At 45.0% G+C, this 20,311-nt stretch overlaps 1 protein-coding gene across 1 annotated transcript; it reads right to left on the bottom strand.

Moving 5' to 3' along the window:
- Positions 1-4,952: 4,952 nt before the first annotated feature.
- On the bottom strand, positions 4,953-11,224 carry ZIC4 (Zic family member 4). The gene is made up of 2 exons (XM_029283532.1): positions 10,117-11,224; positions 4,953-5,410 (listed from the first exon to the last, which is right to left on the bottom strand). The coding sequence occupies exons 1-2, from the start codon at positions 11,222-11,224 to the stop codon at positions 4,953-4,955; spliced, it is 1,566 nt and encodes a 521-aa protein (XP_029139365.1).
- Between the last annotated feature and the right edge of the window lie 9,087 nt (positions 11,225-20,311).

Here is a 20,311-nt window from a genome sequence, read left to right on the forward strand (position 1 = left end):
CAATAATGTAACCTGTCACTTGCTGCTTTTCTCAGCTGTGGAGTAGGTGCCAAGCGGAGTCCAGATGAAATTTTTCTCTATTGCTTAACTATAAAATACTGAAAATTATGAAAGCCTTTGCTTTGAAGGCATGGCTATTGTTAGTGAGGAGTTGTTTTAAAAAAAACACTCTTCTGGCCAGAATTTACAGCATAATCCGAATGGCAGCCTGTGTAAAAAAAAGCGTAGGAGCTATTACACTAGACCGATGGAACAGTAGAAAGTCATAGATCTAATAATAAAGACTGGGGTTGTTCACCAAAATTTAAATACTGTGCAGAGAACAGGGGCCTGGATCTCATTCATATAAATAAATAGTTCTAAAATGGAAATGGAAAAGAATGTGTCCTTCAGTGTGTGTGTGTGTGTGTGTGTGTGTGTGTGTGTGTGTGTGTGTGTGTGTGTGTGTGTGTGAATGAGGAGTATTTGTCCCCCTCCCCTCTTTATCCCCTCCTTCCATCTTCCACACCCCTGAGCCACATGATCCTTCCACCTACAGAGTGGCAGACAGAACTAGCCGGACATGGGTATTTGATTGTGTGTGAGGACCGTCTGCTGTCTCCATCTCAACCTTATCTTTAAAAGAAGGTTGGATTCATCTCTTTAGAAACGGTCCCAGCTAACGGGGCAGAGGGACATTGACAGAGGGGAGAACAAATCGCTGACAAAGGACCTTTTTACGTTTCATAAGCGTTGTTAGGACAACGAAAAGGAATTTCTCAGATAATAACTTCCCACTTCAAAGATTTCTCAGCTCAATGGCAATTGGGCCATCCTTTTTTATTCAGCCACAAGGGCTAGCACTAAAGACGACTCAACTGTTTGTATCCCTCCTCCCCGTGTGTTTATTTTTCCCCTATTCACTGGAGTACTTGGATAAAATAAACACTGAGACAATTACCGGAACATGGACTTCTAACTTTCTTGGGATCATATACCCACTGCCATGGCCTCAGACTTGGCAACGGTCAAGTTCTGGAGCCTGGCAAAACAGGAACACCCCCCCCTTTTAAAACCACCTCTGTGATTTATTACTTGTTTACTTGCTTCTTTCAAGGAAAAAAAATGCCAGGCATTCTAAAGATCACACAGTCTTTATTGGTAAAACAAAGAGGCATCTCTTTCTGTTTTAACTTTTACTTCAACATAGTAGAGCTATATACTGATACACAGTGATATATGGAATTTATATAGCTATGTCAGTATATGCATTTAGGGACTGAATCGCCTTTTCTAAAATTCTCACTACTAAACAGAACCGAATCCCCAAACAATTTAAGAGAAAGAGAGTACCTAAATATGGAAAAATGACAATATTCCTTATATCATTGCCCAAACAGAGCGATCAAGTCTCCTACTTCCACTGGACAAAACAATAAACATTTATCAGGACTGGTGGGAAGATACTTGGAAAAGGTTTTCAAAAGGGGGATAAAGGACCAGAAATATGTGAGCTCACTAAAGAACAAAATTCCTGCTCCCTACGGAAACTGTCCCAGACTTGCTGGCAACCCTCTTCTTTTTGGAGCCTGGGGTGGGGGGTGTTTGCCTTAAAGCTGTTTTCAGAGAGCTGTGTCCCCGATTTTAAAAGGCCTTGCCTTGGAGATAATGCCACCGAGTTCTATGGCTGCAAAGGTTCCATCTAATATTGGTACCTCTTCGATAGCTTCCCTCCTCCCCCTCCCCATTTCTCTTAATCACAGCAGTCCAAGATTCTGCCACAAAGGCTTTCCTTCGGAGAGGGCAAGCTGGCAAGCTGAAGGGGACGAGATGGAGGAAGAGGCGATTGAATGCATTAAGCTAGCATGAAAACCAGAGGTCAGCACAAATGTGTCTTAATAGACTGTCTCGAATGGAGTGTGCCTTCCTTTCAAGGGTGCCTGCTTTTGCACTGCTCATTACCATAGCGATCCTAACGTGGCATGTTGATGCACCATAAAGCTCACACTTTCCACCCCCGCAGCCCCCATCATCACTACACACACACACACACACCACCTCAAATCAGAGCCTTTGAACAAGGCCGGTCTTGATTAGACCTTTCTCCTTTTCTTCCCTCTCCTTCAAACCCATTTCCTCGCCTTTAGAAAAGTTGCCATCCAATCCCCAAAGGCCGCCTCTGATCAGGGCCCAGAAGAAGGGAAACAAAAGTGAAGTGACGGGCTGTGATTCAAGCAGGACCCATTTTTCTTTCTGACATTCTTATCCATTCTGAATATGGGGTTGGAAGGAGGCCTCCCATTCGCGTGGGGTTTTCCTTGCCCCGGAAGGTCGGACAGGAGAGGAAATTCCATGTCCATCACAAACACACAAAGGGTTGAGAAAAAGGTAGAGGTAAAAATAGATGTATAGACTCTCACTCTCTGATACATATATACACACACATACTGTATGCACTGGACTGGAAGCACAAACAAAATCAGTAAAGACCAAGTTGGGCCAGCTGGGGAGGGTTGTTAGAAAATCAGAGGCTGGGGTGAGTGATGGCAGGAAGAATCTCTTAGACCTAAATATTATGTCCTTCTTGTGAAAAGGCTAGATGGGCTCCAGACTACTCTTTTCAGCCTTTTAAAGTATGACTTGCCTACTGCTATAGAAATCTTAACTCACCATGAAGATTCACCGTTGCGAAGAAATACTTTCATTGTGAGAGCCTGCTTTGATGTCTAAGGCATAAGATGCAGAGCTTTTCAGCTGCCTCTGTCTAGATTACCTTGAGAGCAACGAGATAGACATCTGTAACAAGCAAATGAAAAATTAAAGGTGATTAGCCCACACATCCAAAACCACAGCTTCTGCAAAGAAAGAAACAAGGAAGAAAAGACGTGGGCTGGAGGTGGCGATGGGAAGCCGAAAGGCTCAGTTGAGGATTCCAGGCAAGGTAGAGCTTATCTTCTCCATTTTCCAAAGGTCTCCATAGCTTTGTTTTTTTGGGTTGCCTCCACTAACAGCTCAGAGGAATTGAACAACAATAGGGGAAAAAAAACAACTGTGGAAAATACTGAATATATCCTTTTTAGTTTTAAACACTGATAAACAGGATAATATAGTTATTGGATTGCTTCTTCCATTGCTTTTAATCAGGCAACATAATATTGTGGATTTATTGTGGAATCGTATATTCCTGGATTCCCAGGCCACAATTGAAAACAGAATAACTGAGAAGGTGTAGGAATGCAAAAATGTAAATTACACCAGTCTGGGTTTTGGATATAAGTCCTACATGTTCACACTCTTGTAGGATTTCCCACTGAATTCGAGAGGACTTGTTGGGCTACACCCCAAAATGAAAAGTTCAGAAAAAAATATTTTTGCTGACACTAGGTAGAAAAACACAGATGCTTTTAATAGGAATCATTCAGAGGAAGGTTGCATAATTTATATCTTTACTACATAATGGAGGGAAGAGTCCATATGGAAACTATTGCAGCAAAATCCTAGTGTGTGCACCTTCAGAAAAAATGAGCCCTTCTTTAATAGCATTGATCAGAATCAACTGGACAGCCCAGAAACCCTACTGGAAGTACAATACATCATGTGCAAATGATAGAGGGCTCTTAGGATGACCTGATAGCCTTAGGGCCTGGTGTAAGTAACTGAACCTTCCCAAGGATGCTTTGTCCCTATGCTCAAACTGGAATGCATTCTGTTTTTCCATCTTGCCCCTCTCAGCTGGAAAATAAGAAAAAGGGGCAAAAAATAAGGAGGACTCAGAAGTAGTCTCTTCATATGCTAGAGATTCGGAAAAAAACATTTATTTTTATCATTACAAAAAAAACCCAGCATAATTTTACATAACCTTTGTGCATTTCAAAACAAAATTGCCACTCCATCATTTGGGGGGGGGGGGAATCTACATGTTGAATTTCTGGACAATCCAAGAATCAGCACAATGACGTCACTCATAACAACTCCCTCTCGTTTTAATATGGATCTCACTTTCCACTCACTAAGGAATTGCAAGAATTCACAGAAATAACACTGGGAGCAGGAGTGGGGGAACAAAGGAGAATGTGTTTGTGCATTTAAAATCCATTACTTGTGTAAATTAAAATGTACCACAAATCATTAAGCCACCCTTGGGTCTGTTTTATTAGTAACAAGTGGGCAGGGTAGACTGGTTAAGTCAGTAAAGAGGGGTTTTCCTCCCCAAAAAATGTCAACCGAGCTGGTAAATTAATCAAAGTATTTAATTAATCGGTGTACAGTTGGCTAACCAATAACATTTATAGATAACCCTTTTCCCAGAAAGCAGACGCACGCCACACGCACACGCGCACGCACACACGCGGTCAAAATGAAAAAAATAAATAAAAATAAAGACCACTGGGGAACAAAAGAATCCAAGAAAAACACTGTCACGAGGGTACCAGCACCGAAGATCGCGACTGTACAGCTAGAAATCCGTAAGAAAACACTTTGGTTCATTGATACAAAAAAGCTGCGTCAACTCTTGACTCTTCTGTAAACGTGGGGGAAAAAAGCGATCCAAGCAGGTTGCAGAATGGGGTGAAAAAATAAAATAATACTCATAATTCAAACAAACAAACAAACAAAAACCATGAAGTCGTGGGAAAAGACGTAAGGGGGATGGGGGGGGAGCTGCCGTCTTGTGCGCTTGGCACCATAATAAATACAAAAGCAGAGGGGAGGTCTTCCCCCCCCCTCCATTATTCCCCCCCCCCCACAGTGCGTCTTCTCTCCGGTGGCCAGTGCAGCAATTCTGATCAAAGGTGCCTGGGAGAAGGGGAAAGAAGGAACGGGGGGGGGGCACCGAGGGGTGGGAGTGGGGGGTCCCCAGTCTCGGGTCGGTTCCCCCCCCCCTTCTCCAAGACCCTGGTTCAAGTCCCGAAAGAGCTCGGAAAGAAGGCGGCGGTCTGCTTGGCGGCGGGCAGTCCTACGGCAAGGCGGCGTTAATAATTGGGGCCGGGGTCGCAGTTTGTGAAGGCGGCCTCTCCTGCGTGGGGCGAAGGAGAGTTACTGGGGGGCGTCGGGATGCCGCTGGCCCCGGAGCTCTGACACACGTACCATTCGCTCAGGTTCGCTGCCCCCTGCGTGGAGGAGGCCGATGGGGCTGGCGGGGGCGGCGGGGGCGGCGGCGGCGGCTGAGGGGGGTCCCGGCCGCAGTCGGACGAGGGGGAGACCAGAGAAGGGGTGGACGACTCGTAGCCGGAGCTGGGAGGTGGGGATTTGCAGTGGACCTTCATGTGCTTCCTCAACGAGCTGGGATGGGTGTACGACTTGTCGCAGCCCCGCACTTTACAGTTGTAGGGTTTGTCGCTGGTGTGCACGTGGGAATGCTTCTTCCGGTCGCTGCTGTTGGCGAAGCGTCTCTCGCAGCCTTCGAACTCGCATTTGAAGGGCTTCTCGCCTGCAAAGAAAGAGGCAGTCTTGGGAGACTTGGCAGGACGGCCCGGGAGGGAAGGGGTCGTCCGGAAAAGAGGGGAGGCATAATCTTTTTTTGGGGGGGGCAGGGGGGGGGTAGAAGGAGACTATTTACTGCGGTAACCCCACTTCCTTCAAGTCCTTTTCAACCATTGAGCTCCGCGGAACACTTTTCCCTTCTGGAAAAGGGGCCGGATGTTCCTAGGTGCAAATTCGTGCCTGCCGGGATTCAAGGAGATCTCTAAAACCACCCGGACCCTCTAATGGTGAAATTGCGGGGTTATCGGTGCCTCCCTCCCCTAAGAAGTAGGCATGTTCTCCTTTCACAGAGAAAGGGCTGCTGTGAAGCAAGACAATTCCCCTTTCAGGACAGCTAGTTACATGCTGGCAGGGTATAGTCAAAAAAGTCAAGATGGTGGCAACACAGTGTGTTGAAGGCAACCAGGTTGACTATTTTCACCGAGTTTGCAGATCATAATCTCTTCCAGAATCCTCTAGTCTTCCTTCCCAAATGCACCGTTAGTTGCCCTTACAAATGGCCTCTGCTAGGTTTCTGTTGTTTTAGAAATAGCTACAGTACATAGCTGGCCATACCCCAAATTCATAAACAAAGATCACACAGTCTTCAGGTGGTATGCCTCTCTTTCACCTTTCACACTTCCACCAAGTAACCCCATATGCTTCCAGCCATGCACTTATATATTCACAATCAGACAGGAAACATAATATTTGGCTTTCCCTGGAAAGTGTAATTTACATTTGGTTTGGGATGCAATACTGTACTGACAAAAGGCCAGAAGGAAACCCAACCTTTTGGAACAGCTTGTGTGTCCTGCCTCCTTCAAATGTGTGTGTGTGTGTTTAAGTATGTATGCTTGTTGGCATGCTACTCCTGGATAATGAGGGTTGTCCGTCTTCAAAATCAGGCTGTATAATTTCTTCAGGATTGGCTTCTCTTAATTCCTCTGAAGGCTGTGAAATATTTTCTAGAATCTGACAAATAATAAGATATATCTGATTGCTTGCCACTTTAATACATAACAATGCCCAAAAATCTAGAGGGCTCACTACAGCATTATTTTATTTTTGTGAAAGCCTGGATGAACTTCACAGTATGGGTGTCTAGGCCAAGATTTCAGTTTTTGATGAAGACCTTCTGTAAACAATAGCATGGGGAATATATGGCTTAGATAAGGAAGGGGATGGTAGAGAGCATTGAGGGCAATGCAAAGCTTTCATGAAGCCCAGCAGATCAGTATTAGGATAGTAATATTAAATACCATATACTGGATGAATGGAGGGAAAGTGCTGTTGGAAGGAGAGATGGCAGGAAAGACCAATGCCCTGGAAAAGGACTGATTTAGGCACAAAAAACTGAGTGAGCAATAGAAAGTCCAGGATGTTGCAGTCACGTGCTCTGAAGTTTCCGTTGGGCATGGATATATCATTTGACAGCGGGCAGGTAGAGATGGGCAGAAAACGTTAATAAAGATATAATTGAAATAAGGGGTGAAAAGCCAGATCCTGTTTTCTAAAAGTATAATTAGTGGTATGTGCACGATTGTGTTTGTTTGTGTGTATCTACAGCATGTCTTAAAGATAATTTCTGAAAGAGTTGAGATCATGTATTTTGACTTCAGTGCAAAGCATCATTTAAAATGAGGAATCCTTTTTAAATGTCCAATATAAAAAGCTAACCGGTTTTTAAAACAACTGTTCATGGAAAAAAAAAAATCACTGAGGACCCATTTGCCTTTTGAAACAAAATGGCTTTAATGATTGCGAGGTTTAAAGAAAATAACTACAAAATTCCCAGCATCAAACTGTTGGGGCTGCTGATCTTCTAGAATCGTGGTAAAAATTGTAATATTATTCTTGGTCCATAAGAGAAAATAATGGCTTTTGCAAAGAAGAACCTGACAAAATGTTTTATCCCTTTCATGAATTTTGTATTGGCCTGGTGCCGATGAATGGGGAGGGGGAGGCAGAAGAGGGGAGAGAAATTAAAAGAAAGATCTTATATTTTGATGGCTCTTTAAGCGTTTTAATTATAGTTCCTTGTACAGAAACAGTTTGACCTTCCCCTGCTCAGCTGAAATAACAAATCAAGGAGATCCATGTAATGCAGTGCAAGCAAGCTGGAAGTTAAGAGGCCCAGGGGAACGACTCTGCCGTAAACCCTCCTGCCAATGGAGGGAGAACGAGTTGCCTTCAGGTAAGGCTCTAACCTTCCTTCACTCCTTGTCTAGCTTGTGAATTGAAACCAAAACCAAAACTAAAAGCTGGCTTTGAACACAAGGGCTGATTTGAGAAAAAGTGGATCCCGACTGCAGGCTGCAACTGGTTCCACAAACACGTCCGCCAGCATCTGTGCTCTGGACTAAAATAAATTATTGTTTTCTGCACACAAGTATGTGTAATTCGAACAAGAGAGAAAAACCCATTTCCGGCCTTTCTCTGAAAGCTTCCTTTTTTTCCAAGTTGTTGGTGGGTGGGGAGAAGGAGAGCATTGAAGTTGGGGGCACAGGGGCATGCATGCAAGCCCTATGGAATTTGCACCGCCATCTTCTTACCCCCACTTGTAGCTCTCACAGGCCTGGCTGCTGAGTGCAAGACGTACAGCAGGGAGATTTTAGCATAATCCTTCCAACACTGGGACTGGATTAAAGTCTTTGCAAAATTCTCGAGGGGGAAGGGAAGGCGGAGGAAGATCTATTTTGCCAGGCTTACTGCTATAAATTACAAGTTAAAACAGACCTTCCTTACTGTGGCCTAAAATCCTCCTTGGTTACAAATGTCCCTGGCCAGCTCTAATGGTAAGGAAGTGATTTTTGCTTTCTCTGTTTGTTTGTTTTTTCATTGTGCCACTCTATTGGGAATTAATTCTCTCCACCTCTTTCTTCCTCTCTTCCCCTCTGCTCCAGAAATCTGCTTTTTTCTACCATGCTAAGAAATGCAACATAGTTAATACTGGACAAAAGCATTTTTTTTTCTTGCAAATCCAGAATTTTCTCCATGAATAATTTCCTGGAAGGTCTATTACTATTTTAGACATATTTGGGTTTGAGAATTTCAAGTTAGGGTAGTCAACATAAAGTATGATTCTGCAATCAGGCCTTGGGTTACACCACCATTCTCTTTAAAAGAAAATTATGTGGGAAGCTCAGGCAAAAGATTGCATCATATAATAAACCTATAAGTTGGCATCTTTCTCATGGGCTCAACTGCACTGCTGTAGGTCAAATTTACAAGAAATCGAGCATTTTCTGCTTCAGAGACTTCAAAAGAGAAGGCAGTGAAAGGGCACTAAAAGTTTGCTTATTTTAAAAAGACACCACGGTTGAAGAATAAAGTATTTTCTTTAATGGCTTCCAACTTACCCACATGAAGATGCTTTGATTATTATTCGTTATTGAGGATTAAACATTCCAAATAATATAAATCTTCTAACAAAAATATCATTTTTAAATGATAAGATGGGAATAAAGGAGAGGAGAGCAAAGCCATTTAACTGCTAAAGCAAAGAGGCTTTACAGTGGCAGAACAGAAGGAAGGAAGAACGTAACAATGTCCAGTTGTAAGAAAATCTTATGGAAGGATTAGTCATTTCTGTAGAAAGGGAAACACATGGGAGACAGTGTGTGTAAAACTATATCCTGAAAAGGATTAAATTTTCCAAAAAGGTTTATTTGATATCTTGTGCTGAACCAGAGCAAGAGAAAAAAAACGAGTTAGGTGAAGTCAGCAAAATTACAGACACTGGCTGCCAATCTCATTTACAGTGTAAGGCTTCATGGGGGGGGGGGATCCAGAAGTGTGAAAACTTTTTAAGTTTCAATTTACTCTCTCTAAATGCTTTTGTGGCAGACTGGGATCAAACATAAATATGGCAAGATTGTCTCATTTGGACATCTCGCCTTTTCCTGTTAACCAGAGGAAGAAAAACTCCAGAAGTTTCTAATGTGGACTTCTCATAGAATGCTGTCCAGTGACCTTTTCAAATGGGCAGCCCAGAAGCACTGTATCGTCACCACCCTCAATCCAGGCACATCCCTGCCATCATTTCCAACTTCCCAGGTTCCAAAATTGAACTATCTCATATTTCCAAACATACAAACATTAAAGAAGTAAAGTGCACTGGGGGACTATCCTCAGGGCTTCTTGTCCCAAACAAAAAGATTGGACTGTGCAGCTGTGTTTTTCTCACAAGGAAGGCACGGCGACATCACTCACAACTGCCTAGACAACTTGCAGCTTCCTTTGTCTGTTCTTAATTTGCAAGTTCCTGCACCAAGATTGGATGTATTTACCTTCTTCGAAGGGCTCTGGAATCTCTTTCCCTCCTCCCTAACCACAAAAAAATGCCTAAATTGTGGATTTTCCTTCCTTCCTTCCTTCCTTCCTTCCTTCCTTCCTTCCTTCCTTCCTTCCTTCCTTCCTTCCCAGACACATACAAGGACACACATGCAAATGCTGCAAAAACAAAGCAAAAATCTAAACCAACTCTTCTTCGGGGTTTACTGAACTACTGTAGCTTTAATTAATTCTAATTAGAGGGAAGCTAAGGAGGGCAGGGGAGGGGAGGAAGACGCGGAGGAGGAGGAGGAGGAGGAGGAGGAGGAAGAAGAAGTGCACGTGCATCAGCAGATCTCTGGACTCAACAGTAATGGAGCAAGACCAACCTATACTGACCTGTGTGCGTCCTTTTGTGGATTTTGAGGTTTTCCGACCGAGCGAAGACTTTGCCGCATCCCGGGAAAGGGCAAGGGAAAGGCTTCTCCCCCGTGTGGACGCGGATGTGGTTGACCAGTTTGTATTTGGCCTTGAAAGGCTTCCCTTCCCTGAGACACTCTTCCCAGAAGCAGATGTGGTTGGACTGCTCGGGCCCGCCGACGTGCTCCACGGTGACGTGAGTCACCAGCTCGTGCATGGTGCTGAAAGTTTTCGAGCACAATTTCTTGGGAGTCTGATCCAGTTCAATCCACTTGCAGATGAGCTCTTGCTTGATGGGCTGCCTCATGTAGCGAAAGAAAGCCCCGGGGCCGTGGTGGGACGCGAGATTCACGTTCAGGTTCATGCTACTGTAGCCGTGGAAGGAGGAAGCCGAGAAAGGATCTGTCCGGGAGATTGGTCCTGGAGTGAAAGGCTCAGACCGGGCGTACATTTCTCCAGGTAGTCCCAGCCTGATCTGTCCGTTCAGATGGCCAGCTGGAGGTCCATGGGGAGGTTGCTCATGGTGATGGAGTCCAGTAAGGAGCGAATGAGTCCCGACTTCTGAGTGGTGGTGGTGGTGATGATGGTGGAGGTGGTGGTGGTGGTGGGGAGCATGGTGTCCGGGGTAGCTACCTGTTGTTGAGACAAATATTCCGTGATGAGAACTTGGAGCAGCAGAGTGTGGATAAGAGAACCCTGGCATGCCGGGGGCAGTCAGATCCCCGCGCAGGAATAAATCTCTACCTGCCGTGAGAGCCTGGCTTGGGTGAGGGATCGCATAAGGGACTGTTGTTGACTGCGCCGGGCCCAACGCTCCAGTTGGACGCGGGACCACTTCAGCTTGGCCTGTCACGGGATGGCGAGGCTGAGGCTGAGGGTCAACACAGAGCTTAAGGGCCGCTGGGTGATGAGGTGGTGGTGGTGGTGGAGGAGGAGGAGAGTGATGGTGGTGATGGTGATGAAGGTGGTGATGGTGGTGTCCCATGTGTTCTGACCGGAATGGACTCGGACCGAGGCGGGATTCTCCAGTGTGCTCCCCAGGGCGCGTGGGAACGATGGAAGGGGGATCCCCGGCGAAGCCTGTCATGCTCTGAGGGGAGTGGTGATGGCGGTGAGGAGGATGAGGGTGAGGATCCCCTGCCAAGCCTACTAATTTCAGCGCGGTGTTCCGCTTGGAAAGTGCCGCCGACCCCATTCCTGGCTTCCCCCAAAGCTCACTTGGTTCTACAGTTCTAAAAAGTCACCTGACAGCGGGGAGGGGGGGGGAGCGAGGGAGAGCGCCTGAAAGGCAGGGAGAGAGGGAGAAAGCCAGCGGTGGGGAAGAAAAAAAAAAACTTTTCCGAAAGTTTTCCTCTCTCCCTTCCTCCCTCCCAATCTCTCGGTTCTCCACTATTTGGCTTTGTTTGGGTTTTGCTTCTTCTTCTTCTTCTCGCTCCCCCTTTCTTTTTCTCTCCCCTCTCTTTATTTTCCCCCTCTCCCTTCCCCATCCTTTTTTTTTTTTCCGGGGGGTGGGGGGAGAGGAATAGATTTTTTTTTTCTTGTTTTTTTAATGCCTACGTGGAATCCCATATGCTTTGAGAGGCAGCGGCAAGGCGTTGGGAGGCTACTGAATAGAGAGCTTCATAGATTCAGCTCCAACCCAGAGCGCTTAAACAATCAGGGCGGCCGCTGATTGGCCGGAGCTGCCTGAGCGACGTCAGCGATGACAGGTTCCCTCTGAAGTCTGAAAAGATTTAGGAGGGAGCGGGGAGGAAAAGGGCGGGGGGGGGGGAAAGGGAGGAAGAGGAGACAAGGAGAGCTGCGCGTGCGCGGTGCTGGTGGGTAATTTCCAAAAGACCCCTTTGCGCTTTCCCTCCCTCCCTCCCTCCTTCTTTCTTTGCTCCTCCGGCTCTGCACGGCTCCACCGGCCGGGTCTGCTGTCTGTGTTTTCCTCCCCGCAGATAGTTTTCACCTGCGTTTTAATTAACCGAATAAAAGTGACCGGAACACGTATCCGGCCCAAGTCCAAAGGGTCTCGGGGCCGTTCAGGGGCTCTTGAGCAATGGTTGAGGAGCAAAGCGCCACGGCAGCGAGTGCGCAAAGGCGAGGCTGCCTGGTGGCCGGCTGGGGGCTCTGGTCTTTCCCATTTTTTTCCTGCGCCCCGCTGGTGGTCCCCGATCCCTTGCTTAGTGTCGCCCCGTTTTCCTGCCCCCCGAGTTGCTCGGAGCGAGGTTCAAGCCTTTGCGGTTCTCATTTGCGCTCCCAGATGGGGTCTTCACGGTCCCCCCCCCTCTCACCCCTCGCCGGGCCTCTGTCCCCAGCCAGCCTCTTAACCAGCAGACGGTTTAATGGAGAGCCGAGAGCGGAGTCTCCTTCCCGGCCGAAGGGCCTGGTTGGCTCCAGGCTAACTTCAAGGGTAGTTGGCGGTTCTTGCCTGCCACAAAGATGGAGGGGGGACCGAGAAGAGAGCCAGGCGCGGCGCGGCTTCTTTCAAAACTTCCGCGCTGGGTCTGAGGCTGTTGGGCTGGAGTGGGAAAGAAACCAGGGCCAGGCCAAACCGCACGGAAAGAGATACGGGAGAGAGAGAGAGAGAGTTGGAGAGCCTCGGGAAGGCTTCGCCAGACGTTACAAGCTCTCCTCCGCTCCCTTTCTCTGCTCTAGAGCCGCCCCGATTAGAAATGGCTTCGGGCAACGGGCTCCGATTCGGCGTTCCCCAATAGACCGGGCATGATAAGCGACAGCCCCTCAAAAGAAGGTGCTAGATCTTGAAGCTGTACACGGCGATTTTACGCAAGTCTCAGAAGGTGCTTTAGATCAGAAGAAGATCCTTTCCAAACTTGGGTCGGTTCCCCCCCCTCCGCCCCCAGACTGACTACCGATAATTTATGGCACACACAGATATGGAGAGGCCCCCGTTCCCAACATAAATGGGTACAATGAGGAAAAGGCAGGCTTTTGCATTCGGAAATTATTCTGAGAAGCAGAGCCGGGCAAACAGTTATTTAGATTTCTAACACTTGTTGGCAGCCCAGAGGGCCGAATCTTTAAAAAAAAATATAAAAGCGTAACAACAATACTCGTAGCCTTTTTCCCCCAAGGCACCCTGTTTTCCATCGTGGCGTCATTTGCTTTATTTTTAAACTGAGCCACTACTTGCAACTGACTGCAGCAATAGTCAAGCCCAATCTTGTGGACCGTTTCGGGAAGTTTACTGGAACTTAAGAAGTTTCAATATCCATCCCTTGAAGTACTGGTGTGGGTTGGAAATGGGAGGGGGGCGGAATTTGTATTGATCTATTCCCCCTCTCTCTCTCTCGTAGGCAATCGCTCCCATTTAGTTAGGGGAATAACAATAATCGTGTCAATGGAGCAGGGAGCTGTGAAATTAAGCCAACCTGTAGATTGCAGGCAGAAGTTATTCTTACTATACCCTCCTGGCAAAAGAGAGTCGGAAAATGACTGGGTCTGTGATGAAAATAATAAATGCCGGGATGCCTTTGTCTTTTTAAAGCCTTGGAACCTTTCCGAGAAATGTTTATCCTGATTTGTCTCAATTCAGGATCTCTCTCTCTCCCCCCCTCCCCCGCTGTCCTTATCATGATGCTTCCAGAATTCTGTCTTTAACTTCACAGCCCCAAATCGAGGAGGTAACCATTACGTTAGAATAAGCCTACTCAGATGGAAGGGATTCAACCCCTCCCCTCTATATTTTTAAATTCAGCTCAGCTATCTGCATTTCTCAACACGTTTGATTCTCTACACCTCTACACTCAGGTACGTGAATTTCCAATTAAAATCTTATAATGAGCCCTATTTATCCATCTCGCATTTCAAAACAAATGGTAAGATATATGTAATTTTAACATGTGATCTTCCTCGCTTTCTCTCCTGCTCTGGATAAATAACATTTAAATAACATTTTAAAACAATTCTCTGATAATCCCACGGTTCACTCAGCTCCTTTGTGCAAATGTCCTGAGGGTCAGTGAGAATGACTCTTAAAACGCCATCCTGATATTCACTCCAGTTACTTCCACTGAATTTAGCGGGATTCCCCCCCCCCCCCCATGAAACAACAAGGACTTCGAGTGAATTGCAGTGAAAGTACTTCTGGTCAACTACATTCTCAACGAAGTCACCAAAGCTGACACCACCCAACATAGTACCCATTCATGAAATAATAAAAAAGCATATTAAATTCAAGTAACAGAAAAAAATAGTGGTAGAGATGAAGGAAATCCTTCAAGAAGCAAAACTTTGGATTCAAGCATATATATTCCTTTCTCTCATCATCACAGAATTTTAGTTACCATGGTACCATGAACATGTTATCACACAATGTTTAAAATATTTCTAACAAATCATACAATGCTTCACTTTACTGTGAAATAATTCCAGCCATTCAGTTGAAAACACACAGATTTCCAATATATCTAAAGCTATTTTATAACTGATAGCTTATTTTTGCACCTTGTTTCCGAGTGATTTTAGCCATTCCTTGATAAAGCCACTATCGAGCAACTTCAGGTAAGCGGTCAAACAAATTAGGAAATACCTCTACATATTTTCCTGGCAAAATTTTTCTAATAGGCTCTTGAGAATCTTTGGAAATTCTGAGTTTAAATGTTAGAAGTCCTCACAGATAATAATCTGAGGAGAATTGTTTTTATTATATTTCATCTAAAGCAGAGATATAGTTCTGTTCTGACCGATTTTGTTCGGGTTGTAACTCCAGGTATTTTGAAAGGCAGCAGAATCGATATTTTACACAAATGCAAACACACACACACACACTTTTATGCCCCAAGGAGCTGAAAAGTTACCCGCCTTGGACTCAGCTAACTGTCCTTACATAACATGTTTGCGTAGACAATCTAACACCCCCAGCCATTCAAGATAACTGTCCTTTTATAGTCGCTTTTGCCTTAAGCCAAAAACATTCCTTTCCCATCCTTAACTCTGAATAAGGTTGCGGCAAAAAAAAACACCCCAAACGTTACAGGAAGCAAGATTCTGGTAGGCTGGTTACTTACAAGGATACTGAGTGGGATTTCCAAATAAAGCTGTTTTTCTCACCCCTCCTTAAAATCACTTCATCTCTACATACTTGACATCCTTCAATCCTGACAGTCTTCAGTCAAGAGAGAAAACATCTGGAACACTTTATCAATTTTTTTTTTTTAAAAAAAACAGCCCCTATGTTACCATCGGTTGGCTTAGGCCATTCTAAAATATTGGCATGGCTTCTTGTCAAACGCTAATGGCTTTATCCGCTCTTACTTAAAACCCCGAGGTTTCTCACAGGGGTTTCCCCTCCACTCCCCCCTCGCCTTCCGTGAATCCAATGGAAAAGAAATGGCCCATGGTGTATCTCTCATTAGATTAGGTGAAGTTAGTGCTCTCACTCCTAGCGTTTGTTGTGTACCTTGGGAGACATATCTGTGTGTTGGAGGGGGGGGGAGAGAGAGAGAGGAGAGCAGAAAGGGAGGGTTGTGGTACACACAAGATCAGAAGGCGGAGAAGAAGAAAAAAAAACAAAACAAAAGAGGGAGGTCCTGAACAAAGTTGCCTTGCTATCCCGCAGAATGCCGAAGACGAAGTCCGAGTTCTGCAATTGTGTGGCCGATTTATCTCGGAGAAATTAGGGTGACCTTAAGAGCCGCCGAAGAGCTCGAGGTTCCACACACACACTTACACAAATCCGGTTGGCAGGTATCCCCCCACCCCTCCTCCGCCCGCCTGCCTATATTTTAAGACTCTCATAGCCCCGAGAGGAGAGATTCCGCTTCTAATATAAATACTGGAACGGAGCAACTTGATGACAAGGAGAGCCGTCCTTTCCAAGAATAACGCCTTAGTTGCGCTATCGCGGCCATTAGCCAGGAGCAGGAGTTTAATATCCCCAAGGCAAGCCGGCTGTTTTGCTGCCAGCTCCAGTGAGTTCGGATTCATTTCCTTCCCACTGAAGAAGGGGCGCAGCTGCAAGAGGCCTGCCAGAGGCCCTGGGAAGAAATCCTCGCCTCTTTCCAGCTTTCCGCAGGCGCCCTTCTCTCTCTCTTTCGTCGCGGCCCGGTTGCTTAAAATTTGGCAAGGGCCTCCAAGAAAGAGAGCAAAGAGAGCGGGAAGCTTGTGGGTCCGTTTGCTGGCTGCTTCGGCTCCCGAGAGGTCGCCCCTCCGACCCCGCTTAAGGCTACAACCGAAGGGCGGGGGGGGGGGGGTAGTAGGTGTTCGGCAATTGCTCCGGCTAAAGCGCAGCCTGGCGATCCGCGCGAATAACTGAAGGCGCGCCGCGGGGCTGAGTGGCTGGAGGTGCGGGGCGCGGACACTACTTTGCCCTGCCAGGGGGTGGGTAGCAAAGAGTCGAAATATCTGGAAAGCAAAGGCTATCTGGTCAAGAGTCGGGGGGGGGGGCTCGGTTAAAGTCTTTTCCAGTGGGTTGTACACCAAGTGGTGTAAATGAAATAACAGACACCGCCATAAATACCGTTTACAAAAGTTGATGAATTTCCGGCGGCTTTCTTCGGAATTCGCCTAGATCCTAAGAAAGTAGGCCGTGAAGGGCTTCTCCCCCCCCCCCCGTCCACTGACACAGCCTGTAGTGAGGCCTGTAGGTTTGCGGGAGAGGACTGAATTCTTTTTCTCTTCCCCCCACCCCTCCAACCTCTGTCATCAACTGATTAAGATGTGTTCTTCCTTTCAAGTCAGGGTTCAGTTTAAGTTTGCAAAGATCACCGTGGGGGGGGGGAGGGGAAAAGGGAGGGAAGCCCAATCCTTATACCCCAAGTGTCTCCCATTTCTCTTCTCTCCTTTCCCTTGGAACCTTCTGGAAGAGGCAGAAGGTTGCATGTCCACTCAAAGAGGGTGGCAGAGGGCGGGGGGGGGGGAAGGAGTTAGCCCATTGGCAGTTTTGTGTAATGGCGATCTCTCCGTCACTCAAGGACTCTCACTTGCCCAGGCTCTCCTTGGTAAGCAACCCTAGATCTCTGAGACATTTTATTCTGTGACCTTGCTGTCTTTCCCATTGGAAGAAAGGCAGCTTTGGAAATATGGAGACTCCCTGCTTTCTTTTACCCCGTCTCTTAAAGGCAGCTGGTTCGGCTGTAGCTGCTTAGCAGGATTTGACCTTTTAACTTTTGGTTAAAACAGCCAGATTCTCTGGGCAATTGAGACCCTCAGAAACTTTTTTCCCCGCAGTTCTATATCTGTCTCTCTGACGGGTCAATGAATCTGTGTAGGGAAGGGGTGACCTTTTCGGTGGAGGTCTTCATCACTTATGAAGAAGGAAAGTTTTGTGAAGAAAGAATTTCCACGCAGCATTGCCATCCCTACCCCCTGCTCGGCTTCTCCTTTAAAATCACAGCATCCTCCCTCTCCTGAAATTTTTACTTTTATTATCCAGTTGTTATGTGAGAGTTGATAATAAAATAAAGGTAAACTGAATCCAAACTCAGGTCAATGGAAATTCCTACTTTCAACACTCCACGCCATGCCAATGATTTCAAGAGTAGCAACCCATTTAAATCTCATGTTCTGTGGGGGGATTAACTGAGTTGCTGTGGGTTCTAAGAACACAAGGCAGACGGAAATCCATGCTTCCTGGGCAAGGCTGTAAGAAAGACCAGGAACTTACCCCATTACTCTCAGCAGAAGATAGTATGTGGGGAGGATTTTTATGACTCTGGAAAGGCCTTAGAAAGGCAGAGAAATAATTTGGGATGAAATGCTGGCCCACTCTTTATTGAGGGAAGAAGATTTTTGGAAAGAAAAGAGAGAGTTAAAGCTTCCTCTCCTCTCTCTTTTCCTTTCCCATTTATTACTGTTGGGTATTTTTACATCTAAGTGGGCTAACAAGGAAGGATGAAGAAGTCAGGTGGAGATGGTTATTCCCTTGGGAAGGTCATAGAGCTTTCTTTCTTTCTTTCTTTCTTTCTTTCTTTCTTTCTTTCTTTCTTTCTTCCTCCCTTCCTTCCTTCCTTCCTTCCTTCCTTCTTTCCTTCCTTCAGCTGAAATAACCAAGACCATCCCAATCAGATGCTAATTTCAAATAGAATACTTAATCCATCTCCTCCAGATTAAAGTATTCCTGTCACATAAGATTTCAGTCAATACTCTGCTTAAGTCCTCTCATGGTGGACACTGGAAAGCTACCACATTGTGGAAGGCTGGTGTGGCAGCTAACAATGATATATATCGTGTAAAGCCAATCTCCAAGATCAAAGTCTTCTTTTTTTTAATAAGATCCAAATACATGTCAAACCTCATTCCAATCAAATCATCCATTAATGAACGCAAGATGAATATGTCATAGCATAGTGTGACAGTACAATCAGAGGCTCAGGGAATGTGGTTTAAACTGGGACCAAAGGTACATTCTAGAACATCTGAATGTACCGAAAGGGAGTTGGTGGGATACTGTGCAGCTGAGTTATGCTGAGTTAAAATCATATTTTAACTTACTTGAACGTTCCAGAAGGTTCCTGTAAAATCGTTTTCTTTTCCTCATTTCAAGGTGAACGTTGTGCTTTATTTTCTGATTTGGTTCCTGTTTAGGAAAGAGGAGTAGAATTTTTTTAAAAAAAAAAGAAAAAAAGAAAAGAAAAAGAAGAAGTGGCTGTCTTATGTGCAAGTGATAAATAATTTGAGAATGGCGTGAAATCTCCTTTTTTCCCCCATCCAGAATAAAAGACTCACATTGTTTTGGAACTCAGTCTTTGTGTCTACAAAATACGGCAGAAATAAAGGAAGGAGAGAGGGAGGGCGGGAAGAGGGAGAACCAGCTTACAATTAAACATTTCAAAAGTTTGAACATATTTTACAGAGCAGGTCTAGGAATGATTTAGAGAGAAATAGGAAAGGAGATTTTTTTCCCCAGTTTTCCTTTGATCTGATCCACTCCTCCTGGCAGAAAATTAAGAAGTCCTACCACCAACATGGCTACATTGTTTATGGACTTTTCAGGGCCAATATTAAACTTGGTCTCATTTGCAAAACCCTCCGAATCAAAGATACGCTCTCAGGTTTAAATCAAATGCCATCAAAATGGCTGAGGTACTTTAAAGCTGCCGCTTGTCTCTACATTTCAAAGGGGGAACCAATGGCTGTCTGTGATAGGCACAGGGCTTCAACTGCAAAGACCCAGATTTAAGAGATGCCTTTAAAAAAATTCAAATACACATTCTAACATTTATCACCAGTGGCAAATATGAAGAAGTAATTGCATGCAATAGTGACACACACAAAATGGCTAGAAGACATGACTTCATGGCTGCATTGCTACAGAAAGACCTCTTTGTAGATATGGAATATAGAGGCAAAATGTAGGCAAGTTAAGGAATGCTATTTCATCAGAATCACATATATGAAGAAGACATATCAGGTTTCTATGCGGGCTATAGTTTAAAAAGATCAGTGCTGTATTGGAAATATTATAAACCAATACTACTGTTGATAGTTTAATTAGAAGGCTTTTCTCAAACTTCTAAGTTTGAGTTCACTTGTAATCAGTTATACAAGCAGTGGAATAATGTAAAAGAAAACATCAATCATAGGACACCTAAAGCTATAATGTAGTTAAATTTGTTCAAATATCCAAAGAAAGTTAAGATTATAATTACCTTGCAATAATGTGAACAAAGCTAAAATAAGGCTAAAAAGGGTGTACTAAAGGAGGTGCATTACGGTACTTAAAAGAAGACTGAACTATCCCTTCACTAATTCATTAACACTTCACTTTCTAATTTTCAAACATACTTTTCTCCCAAAATAAAAGATTTTAAAGAGGGCTTGATCTGAGGATCTATGTAACAGAACTTTCCCCACAAAGAGTTTCTAATGCATTACTTTCATTCTCAATGAAGGAGGGTTGCTGTTACACTTGAGTTTTTGTTTTCTTTTTTTACTTTGACCAAAATTCTGAAAATGTGATGAAGTAAGACTTGAGGTTCATGTGTGTTGGGTCTCTGGCACAGATGGCACATGTGTTTAATAAGTATAGTTTCTACTAAGGGGCTAGATAGTCCCCACTTCTATTTTCATACTAAAAATAGTTTTAGCTGTAAGCAAATACTTGCTGGTAACTTGATTCGTGATGTAGCCAATCATTCCAATAAACCTCTTGCAAATCTATTACAGATTCCACCGAACCTCTAGAACCTCAGGAGAAACTGCTCTTCTCCCTCCTCCCTTTCTCTTCCTT

Source organism: Protobothrops mucrosquamatus, unplaced genomic scaffold (assembly GCF_001527695.2).
Source record: "Protobothrops mucrosquamatus isolate PMUCROS unplaced genomic scaffold, P.Mucros_1.0 scaffold117, whole genome shotgun sequence".
In the NCBI taxonomy this organism is placed as follows: domain Eukaryota; kingdom Metazoa; phylum Chordata; class Lepidosauria; order Squamata; family Viperidae; genus Protobothrops; species Protobothrops mucrosquamatus.

Excerpts from the sequence above, each read along its gene's own strand:
- ZIC4 (XM_029283532.1), bottom strand. The coding sequence starts at position 11,224 with ATGACAGGCTTCGCCGGGGATCCCCCTTCCATCGTTCCCACGCGCCCT. Across the intron at positions 5,411-10,116 it reads CCACAAAAGGACGCACACAG|GCGAGAAGCCCTTCAAATGC; the intron begins GTCAGTATAGGT and ends CTTTCTTTGCAG.